Raw genomic sequence first — 11204 nt, forward strand, 5'->3', positions numbered from 1 at the left:
TGTTCTGAATGATTTGACTTGAGGGTTCTCCCTTGAAACTGGTGGTACCAGTAATGTTTTGGCTGTCACATTTAGATTCTGCTGTTAGTTGTATCTAGTTTAATAATAATTTTTGTTTGCTGATGAATGGATAACTTTCCGAAATGTTGCGTTGTTTTGCATCTGTTATCGACTTATTCGCCTACCATTACATGTTGAGCGTTTTAACTTGTTTTCTGAATAACCAATGTCATGTTAACTCATTGTTTTTACTCACTATGTGATAACCTATTGACTTTGCCTTCATTGAATTATTATTAAAATTTTTAATTTAGCTTCAGGAAGATAATTTACCTAAAATAAAGAGACAGAAGTCAGAGCAGTTGTCCTCTGTTACTCCTATTTGTAAATATGCTTGTGTAAGTGAGGTGAGTTAATAGTGTTTGAATTTGTAAGAAAATTAAAAGTGGTATTCAGAACGCAGATCTCATTAGCACAAATAAACAACATTTTCATGACATTATTTGACAGGACAGCCTTCTAAAGTCACTTAGTTTGTGATGTAAAAACTCTTATTTTTTTGCCAATAATGAAATAATTGTTAGGGAGAGGAGTCTCACATAGCCTTTAGCCTGTTCTCTGATCCTTTTCCATGTGAATAAAATATTGCATTAAAAAAAGAATTTGTCAAAAATAATTTTTTTAAAGCTTCTTTGAACAAAATTTTTCTTTGACACTGCATTTGTCCTGCACACCTTTAACATTTTTTTATGTTATGCCACACATCACACCCGGAACTGAAAATCCCGTAAGGGATGGTCATACAAGAAATTTGAAAATATATTCTGTATATTTTACAACTTTTTGCGACCATGCCTTACCGAATTTTCATGTTCCAGAAGTGACATATGGTAGAACATGGTACAGTGCTGTTAATGAGGTGGAGGTCAATTGAAATGTTGCAGAATTTTTTTTGAAGTATTCACATCGGCTTAAATTACCCTCTATATGCTATGAAAATATCAAATTACACGAAACAATATTTTTAAAATCACAGATGAAAATATTTTGAAAATTTGGTTGCTGTGTTAACAAATCGTGTGTTGATTTTCTTTTGTGGCCGTTTGTATATTATTAATATTTGTGATAAAACGACCTACAATTTTTGCAGAATTCAACCAAGAACGAAGAACTTGTTGTTCATGAAACTAAGTATTTCATTTTGCAAAGTTTATATTTTTGTTTTTTCATAGTTATGAACCTGATCATATGAGTTTTTGTTATGATTCATTGTTAAAGGGATAGATGCATGTAATTATATGTTTACTACCGGTATATAGAGATGATAATTTAAGCTTCTCATAACAGTTTTCAGATTGTGTATATAAGTATTCAAGCCCCAACCCTTTTACAATTTCCTTTATGCCGTGCCAAGGATCTATTATATGTCATTGCCTCGTCCACGGCACCAACAACACCTACACGATCTAATTGGATCTAAAAAGCCTGTAATATTAGGAATCTAAATTTATGTGAAAATAGCTTAAAACAGCCTCTATTAATTGTAAACTGTATAATTTTGTGAAACATTCCCTTAAATGTTAGTTTTGTAGTTATGTTATTCTTCTTTTTATACACCCACTTGTGGTCGTATATTGGTGTCGCCTCGGCGTCCGTCCATCGTTATACGCGCCCAAAATTTAATTTTGGTCGTATATTGTCGTCGCCCCTGTCCGTCCACAATTTCTTGTGATCACTCTCACGCCTAAAGTTTTCGACCGATTTTGTTAATAATTGGTATGTGAGTTCGCATTTTGAACGTAACTTGCAGAATTATTGCCTTTGCCCATAATTTCATGAATTTTTGTGGCCACTCCAACGCCTAGAGTTTTCAACCGATTTCGTTCATACTTGGTATGTAAGTTCATAGCCATAAGGTATAGGATAAGTTGTGTCTTGGCTATGATTCTAAAGTAACATGGAGAGTTATTGCCCTTTTTCCAAAACTTGCTAATGTCCAGAGACTGCATGTATTTTGGAATATACTTGGTTAGTAAGTTCATAAACATGGTGTAAGTCCAGTTATATTCCAAATATTGTTTAAAGGGTTATTGTCCTTGCTTCTTGATAAGGTCTAATTATGAGAAAATGCTGCTGTTTTGGGCGCATATTGTGTTGGCGTTTAACTCTTGTTTTGTTGGCGTTTAACTCTTGTTTTAATTTTAATATTGAATGATAATGATGAGTATTATTATTATCAATAATATGGACGGATTATAATAATCATGGTTATAAGACATCTGTCATGAATTTAACATTTTCCATAAGAGACAGACAGTCTTGTTTCATTTACACTTTATCTGTGGCCTCTCCAGTTCCCAATTTAAAAAGAAAATTATTAGAGTTAACAAAAATATATGCATATTTTTATACGCACAAACAGTGTTTGGTTGCATATTGTCTTCATGTGGGATGGCCCCGTTAAGTTATAGGAGGTATTGAAATTTCAAATTCGATATCGGTACGGTATTGTTTTTTGCACAATAGTAGGCATTGATGTGCATGTATTGACACAATACTGACACCACACAGTTTATACAGTATATCCGATATACTATTTGGCCCATCTCTATCAGCCTCTACTTTTGTTTAATTTACAGCCTGAAATCTTGCCCAATTTGCGGTCTAGAATTTGATGAGGATTTAGTTGAAATACATGCTGCATCTTGCGGCGAAGATGACAAGAAAACAGACGAAGGAAGGACACAGTAAACAATTTTTTTATTCCTATAATATAATATCTTTTATACTTTGTGTGTTTATAGAAACATGTTTGCATTTTCACTTTCGAAAAACTATTCATGCGGATCACATATTTAATGGTATCTCTAAATATATTATATTATACCTTCATTTTTATGTCATATTTTTTATACACCAAAGGTTAATATGGTAGTATAATGTCGTTGTCTCTTCCATCCGTCGGCCCATCCACAATTTCATACTTTTAAATCAATTTCGTTCAAATTTGGTATTGAGGTTCATATTCGTAAGATCTTGGTTAAATTGTAACTTGAAGGTCAAGTGCGAATTTGGGTGCGCTGCGATAAAAATCATTACAGTTATTGCCCTTATTTCGCCTGAAAATTGTATTTTAGATTTTGTGTGCTCTTTGGAGCCAGAGTTTTTGGCCGATCTGAATGAAACTAGGACGATTTGAATTTTATGATGATTCGATAAACGTAGTCAGTTACTCGACTGTGTACAACCCGTCTATAGTTAGCCTAGTTAGTGCAGAAAAATGGGACGTTAAACTCCATTTCATTTCATTCATTTGGACTGTGTAGATATAAATTTATTGTCAAAGCTACCGTGGGCGTATATCGCATGGCAATCGCTTGTTTTTAATACTTACGATATAATTTAATTTCTCTTGGAATTGTTTATCTGTTTTCAAAGAAGCTTAGCAAAATGTGCAGTTATCAACATTTTCCATCACAATTTAGATCTTGATGAAACAACGCTGCCATTTTGGGTGAATGTCATGCTATATGTTATATGTCCACATCACTATATGTAGACCTATATTGCTATTATTATGTTGTATACTGTTTAAATGTATCTGAGCAATAATCGATTGATAAATGTGTTGGTTTTGTTTTCAGGACTGGTAATTTAAAATATGATTTGCATCAACTGTCCGAGAAAATTTTTGGTCAAAATGTAAAGGAGAGATTCCATGTCTCAGTAGTTAGAAAAATGTTTTTGCAAACAGCCATGGAAAATCTGGAAGATTTTGAATTTGATCAACTGTTAAATGTAATATTCATAGGGGAAGATGGGGTGGATGCAGGCGGCTTAACAAGGGAGTTTTTCTCTCTTATCTTTAAACATACTCCCATTTTTGAAAATAGTGGTTTTGCCATCAATTCAACACTACTACAGAATAAAACATACAAGACTATAGGCAAAGTTGTTGCCTTTTCTATCTTAATGGGAAATCAAGGACCAAGATGCCTTCTACCACAGTTTACTAAATTCATCCTTCAGAATGCACAACCTGCAGTTGGTGAAATTTCAGATGAAATGTTAACTGGAGATGTTCTCCAAGCTCTTAAAGAGGTAGGTTGGTAATTGCAGCTCAAATGAAACAATTTTCATTTTATAGTCCATATTAAATTGTGGCCTGTGAACACGATAAGGGCTACAGTTGTTACCTGTGTAGTAAAAAATGTTTGCGAACACAAGTTATTGGCCATTGTTTGTCCAAAAGTCAGATAATTGACTTCGCGTACATTCAATCTATGGCATGTTCAACTTTTGTTTGATTTATTAAAAGTAGTTCTTACTCTCCTGTTTAAATATAAATTTATTGTCAAAGCTATCACTTGTTAATCTTTGCTATTGTAGATTGATTCTTTAGAAGCTCTAAATGTATCAGAGGTTTTTGAGAAAAATGCTGATATATTGGAATCTGCAGGATATAAAAAGATGTTGACATTAGAAAACAAAAAAGAAGCCATGTTAGCGATTCGATGCCATTATGGATTTTATCGTTTTTTGCCACCATTACTGCAGTTCATAGAAGGTAAGTCTGTGTCAATTGGGCCCGACAAATTGGCCTCGCGACAATTTGACCCGCTCAAATAGTCGGGAGCCAATTGTCGCGAGGCCAATTGACGGACCGCCAAGTTAGTCTATGAAAGTATTTGCTGACTTATCTTAATTGTTCTCTTTGTGGAGCTGTGAAATGTAATTGTGTTTTTATGGTGCTTTTTTTTTTAAACATGAACAAAAATTTAAAACAAACCCAACAAAAACATTTTGAAATTATACAGACTGAAATGGCATATATCCAATATATGCAACTTTTACCCCTCAGCATTAAATTTCAAGGCTGTGATAATAGAAATGATATAAATTAATTTGTACAGATACACATAGATCTTATATTTTTTAGGTCTCAAACTTCATGGTGTTTATAAATTATTAATGCAGTATTCAGCAGAAGCCACCGAATACTTTAGCCGGACAGATGTTAAGGCTTTGGATGTAATTAATTTGTTTCATCCTAGTTTCTCAATTAAACCAGAAGACAAGGAGTTAGAAGAGATAATTGTGTACAATTTTCATCAGTTTTTGAAGAAACTTGAACGTAAGTATAAGTTATTACTTTTAAAGAGTTTAATAACCAGAATTATATAGTCTGGGATTCTGTACAACCTTACACCATCTCTTCTCCTTAATTTCTTGTCATATTTCGGTGGATGCACAACTGTATATTATCAGATGATAGAGGAGATCTTTAGCTTTTTTTAGACTCATCATTGAGTTCCACACTTAATAACATTAGAAGGAAATAATGTATGCTTTAAGTTTTGAAAGGACTTTATGTATGAGTTCGAATTGATTTCTAAACTGAAAAAATTTATAAATCAATTCTAACTCACTTAGAACATGACCTCTACTTTCAACACTAATACCAAATGAAATGAAATAGAGTTTAACGTCCCATTTTTATGCACTGTTTAGGTTAACTAGAGACGGACATTTGCCAAGCGTGTGCAATGAGGGTAACTAACTGAGAGGAGGATGCCTATTACATTTTGTATAGTAAATGTTCGCTGAGGGCAGAACTAGAAGCCAAACAAATTCTATTGATTTCTGATAATTAAATGTGACAATCCTTGTCGACTGCCCGGACGATTTAGCTGCTGTGGGTTCCCTTTTGTGCCAATAGGTTGATTTGTTCCGCTCTTTGCAATTCCTTAAAGGTTCTTTGACACTTCTAAAAATTATTTGTATTTTGACTAAAGTGCACATAATTATATTTTATATAATAGAGAATGTTTATTATATATAAAAAAAACTTTTTCAACAGAATTTACGATGAATGTAAATTTGTTACTTTTGAGGCGAAATATAAGTGCAATGAGTCTGAATTCAATGAAAAATAATAATTTCTATAATATTCAATACATTGTAATTGCATATGTATGTACTTAATCTTTCCTTAAACTACCCCCCTGAGATGACTAAACATTGGGGTGATTTAGTCAATGATTAAGTACAAGTCAACGTTCGAGAATACCACATTTTATGGTATTCTCGAACAATGATTAACTCATTGATTAGGCTAATCAAAGTTTATAAAAATCTTAGCTTAAAATTTAATCAGCCTTTCAGAATATGGCTGGTCGAAAAGTCAGAGATTAAATCTATGATTAGCACTAATCCAATTTCGAGAATACGGGCCTAAGAGTTTTGGCGAGGATCCCCCTCCGTCAAGGGTCGAAATGTTCATGCACCTGTCGCTGAGATCCATTACCTGTGCATATCGGAAAATAGCTCAAACTAAAGTTTATGCATGTATTAGGAAATTAGTTATGAATATTTTACTGATACATTCTAAAATATAATGAATGCCGGCAGGCGGCAGCCCTTCATAGAAGACTAGTAGCTGCCTTGAAGTTAAACTGCTGTATGGCGTATGTTAACTTTCTTGATGGTCTTTTGTTTCAAATTATTTAACAAGTTTGTATATATTTTTAGGTGGAAAAATCAGTACCCAGTGGTTGGATATGGAAACAGATCTCGAAGATGATGTTCAACTGAATACTGGACATTTTCTTCTGGCAACAACTGGTAGCCCTGCCATATCTCCAAATATAGGAGATGGGCTACTACTATTTGACCATGAAAATTTAAACTGCACTACAGTAAATACATGTGCGCCATCTATTACTATTAACCAAACGAAATATATGAAAGAATACGATTTCCTAGAAAATGCTTTTATTAACATAATTGTATGTGCTTATGGTTTTGGGTTGAATTGAAAATGTATGTAGCATGAACTGGGCCTCTGTTGGTGAAATACCCAATAAAAACCTATTAATTGAAAAAAAGCAGTGTTGATTTCCTAATTCATTTCATGATAATTAGAAATGAAATTTACGGTTGCAAGAAACAAGTCCATTCCCTGATTTTCTGAATCGAATAAAGGATTTATTTGGCACATCAATTCTTCCATCTTTTGATCAGTTAAAGATATAGGAAAATGACCAATAACAACTCTTTCTGGTTCATCATCATATGCCATCAAAACAGGAGGGATGAAGTTGTTTTGTGTCGCTCTCGCATAGGTCATACTTTTTTAACACATTTTTTCATCTTAAAGCGAGAGCCTCAACCAGAATGTGAACATTGTCATGTTCCTTTGACAGTGAAGCACATTTTGATTGAGTGCAAGCATCTCAAAGATACAAGATTACGGCATTACCGTTGCCAGTCACTTCATCAGTTGTTTGCCCAACCGGGTATATACAGTAAAGCGCTAGATTTTTTAAAAGAGACAAATTTTTATCGAAAATTTTAATTGTATATATTTGATTTTCACCTTCATGTTTTAAATATATATACATAAAGTTTATATTTAGTTTTATTTGATATTTACTGTGATATTTGTTTTTATTTATGTATATATAGATAATGTGATTATTTGTTTCTAGTTTGTCTCGTAACATCATCATATGTTTGGCGCAATATAGCCCGGTTGGAGCTGACGTGCCATTAAACAACATTTCATTCATTCATTCATTCATATGCCATCAAACCATTTTGTATTGTTCCGTAACTTTGAAAGTCTGCCTATAAAAAAATATTTAAAATCTAATGAACGTCTGTTTGGGATTGAATTTATAGGTTTATTTAAGATATAAGTTTATTTCATATTGTAAACAAGAATTTTAACGAAACTTGCTGTAGTTGTTTATACCAGCATAAGGAAGAAGCCTATCGAAATTCAATGTTTTCCAGAGTTATTGACCTTGATTCACGAAACCTTGTAAACGTGATAGAGACCAGAGTTGCTGTAATTGTTTATAAAAATGGCGAAAATTAGGTCAAGTCACAAAATCATCTGATTCTGACGAAGCAAGCAATTAATTATATATTATTGAGGTCACTGATTATGAATATGCTAGTTTAAAAGTTGTATCTTATCTTTGAAAAGGTTGAAAGTTTCATTTTACTAGTTATTGTGCATGCCCATAAAAACTTCTTCTTTACACGATAGAGATCACAGTTCTCAACGAAAAGTTTTGAAACTTTCTGGGATATAATAACAGTTGTTGGGGTGTATAAGGTTGGAGACTTCTATCTTATCATTAACAGATTAAATCATTTGTTTGCTATGGAAATTAAAATATCCCAAAATCTCACCCTCCAATTTTTGAATATTTTTAGGCATAATCTTAACCACTGTCAAAAAATGAAAGATTATATTAATCTGGATTTCTTGAATAAACATATCAATGAAAATATACCTCAGAAGCAAGATTTTCATTTGGATCCAGGATTTGACCATCTATCCATAACTGTAACGGCGTTTTCTGATTAGCTGTCCTAATAGATCGCCTGATAAAGGCCTCTCTAAATTCGTTCAAGTGTTTTTGAATCCTTGGTATGAAGATATAGTGTAGGGCTTGAATATGTATTTCATCAGTTGGTATAAATATGTTTTCTGCTTCCATGTAGCAAAAAAGGTAGTAGAAAAAACTGATGCATCCCATCCACAAATCTCTCCAAAATCTCTCTATTCTTTGAAATAAAAAAAAAATTAAGTGTGATGATCTATTTCACTGTTAAAATATGAACAGGTTGTTGAAAATGACACCAGAGCAACAAATTGTCAACATTCCTTTCATGAAACCACACAAAGTCACAGAATGAATGTTTTTAGCAAAGTCTAGACAATGGTACATAATTTGATTTTTGAACAAACTACTTTACCTACATTTGATGACGACAAAGACACATTAAAACTCTGGAATCTAGATTACAAACAAAGGGCAGTAACTCTGGTGATTGTTATTGAATCGTATCAAATATTGAACATGACATTCGTTTTCTGAACGCTAATATACGATCACAAGTTTAAAATTCTAATTAGGTGATAAATGTTACATATCCATTGGTTAACGCAAAACTGCACATATCTTTAATATTAATGAAAACCCTCGAATGGCACGAAGACTGCTGATTATCGTTTATAATAGTTGAAACCTCTTAATACTGTAGTCAAGTGGAAGAAGTCTGAAACATGTTCCAAACAATAATACGGGCATTCTGTATGATGCTTCACACTGACTAACTATCAAGATTTTAAACCATTTAAACTTGGCATATTTTTATGGGATCAAGGACCATAACTTGAAAATTATTATTCAAAGGATAATGCGAACAGACAGATGTATAACATAAAATCGAACATATTAATGCAGACGTACTAAATTTACCTCTGATTATGGACACTTCTTCCAGTAATATGGCTGCCTCTTCCAAAACCTCTGGAATTTATCATATATTCTGCAACACGAACGTTCTCGCCCCCTTTATCCGATCTAACTCTCCATGGCAATCCATAATTTTGAACAGCTTCATTAAATGCTTGCATAACAGTTTCTGCTCTATTGTTGTTGCTAATCTTTAAATATGTAGGGAGGCGAGAATAACCGTCTATACCTCCATGAACAACTAAGTGCCAGCTTAAAAGATATGGAAAAAATATACAAATGATCATTACTCAGCTACCACTAATCAAACTGAACTGCGATGAGTTAATGTTAAAGATACAATATATAATATACCGGTAATTGACAAACCGCCATTCCATCGTGTTTCGAAAAATGCAACCCATATAAAATATTATACTAGTCATACAAATACAGTAAGCCTATATATCATAAACCAGTCTGACATTAATGATATTGAATAGCTGGTTTCGAATGGGTGTTAAAAATCCAAATATGGATTTTGGATTAATTATCTTGAGTAAGCGAACTCACTTAACAGGAGTCAGAAATCAACAATGATTACTACAGTACGAAGACTCTTAAATCAATTCTATAAGCTTACATTACAAAACGGTATATCACCTGTAAGCAGGTATGGAGGGGGACACACCTGGCCAAAACCAGTTGGGTCCCGACCCAAAGGGCCTTTCAAAAATTTATGCATGTTAATAGTCAGTTTTAAAGCGAAGATTGCACATTCAGCAATTGAAATGAAATGAAATGGAGATTAACGTCCCATTTTTCTGCACTAATTTATAGGCTAACTAGAGACGGGCATTTGCCAAGCGTGTGCAATGAGGGTAAATTTTGCTAAGGCAGCGGCAACACCCTATTCTCACTACCGATTTTAACTGCCGAGGTGACTTTAACATGCCCTCTCGTAGCTTAGTGAACACAGGCCTCCGTTTTTCATCCTATCCAATGGACTAGAACGCTTTTCCATGTCATTCCCCACCTGACAAGGGGGAACCCAGTCGAGAAAATCCACAAGGTCGACCCGATCTCCGCCAGAATTCGAACCTGGGACCCCCACCATGAACGGCAAGCGTCCTAGCCACTCGGCCACACCAGGCCCCCATCCAGCAATTGAATTTTCAAATATTCACGGCATACAACGCCATGCACTGCTAGTCCCTCTTTGGGCTGATAAATAAGCTTAGTCCGCCCCTGCCTGTAATTGAGTCAATACTAACCTTATCAATTTATGATAGCCGTCTATATGCCACAATGAGTTTGGCGCACGAACAGAATATCTTCTTCGTCTTACTGGATTTAAAGTAAGTCAACGATAGAGAACACCTTCTATATCAACCCTTCTCAACGATTCACGAACCCTGTATTCTTGAATTATATGTCCTTTACTGTGCAGGTGTCCTTTTATACTTCGATACCCAATATTTGGAAAGTTACTAAGAAGGTCAATTACTATTTCATCTAGCTCATCATTGGAAATATGACTATATTTTTCATTTAATGAAATACCATATTCAAGCAATCTTCGACTCCTGGTTCTGGGACTAATATTAAATAAATTGGCCATGTCATTCAATTTGAATCCATTAGAAACCAAAAATTCTAGCTGTTCAAATGGAACTAACTTTGATGGTCGTCCAGTATGTCCTGGTGACAATGAATGTCCGAGAGATCCAGTTATAACTTCATTGGCCTGCTTTCGTTCGATTAAATTTGCAGCATTTTGAATATGAAATAAACAAGTTTGTAATCCATTCATCGTTATACTGTCTTCTTCCGTGGAAGGCATGGAACACATTAAATCTGAGACAATACCTGCTACTGTATGTATATCATGTATGATGTCTGAAAGCGATTGAAAATTTTGTGTATCTAACAAATTGCAAATTCCCTCTA

General features: G+C 33.9%; 1 protein-coding gene and 1 long non-coding RNA gene across 4 annotated transcripts in view; one reads left to right on the top strand and one right to left on the bottom strand.

Moving 5' to 3' along the window:
• The window catches only part of LOC126820614 (uncharacterized), a 74187-nt gene extending 66757 nt beyond the window's left edge, over window positions 1-7430 (top strand). For all 3 annotated transcript variants that reach the window (XM_050548695.2, XM_050548694.2, XM_050548696.2), the window contains exons 5-10: window positions 315-407; window positions 2640-2747; window positions 3645-4101; window positions 4390-4567; window positions 4940-5134; window positions 6532-7430. In XM_050548695.2, the coding sequence (XP_050404652.1) occupies window positions 3739-4101; window positions 4390-4567; window positions 4940-5134; window positions 6532-6818 (1023 nt within the window). In that variant the 5' untranslated portion in view covers window positions 315-407; window positions 2640-2747; window positions 3645-3738 and the 3' untranslated portion in view covers window positions 6819-7430. The remainder of the gene's footprint in view (window positions 1-314; window positions 408-2639; window positions 2748-3644; window positions 4102-4389; window positions 4568-4939; window positions 5135-6531) is intronic.
• A 151-nt stretch (window positions 7431-7581) lies between these two features.
• Window positions 7582-10619, bottom strand: LOC126820635 (uncharacterized). The gene is made up of 4 exons (XR_007680036.2): window positions 10529-10619; window positions 9279-9527; window positions 8307-8580; window positions 7582-7629 (listed from the first exon to the last, which is right to left on the bottom strand). It is a non-coding gene; the product is annotated as an uncharacterized LOC126820635 (long non-coding RNA).
• Window positions 10620-11204: the final 585 nt, after the last annotated feature.

Source organism: Patella vulgata, chromosome 5 (genome assembly GCF_932274485.2).
Source record: "Patella vulgata chromosome 5, xgPatVulg1.2, whole genome shotgun sequence".
In the NCBI taxonomy this organism is placed as follows: domain Eukaryota; kingdom Metazoa; phylum Mollusca; class Gastropoda; family Patellidae; genus Patella; species Patella vulgata.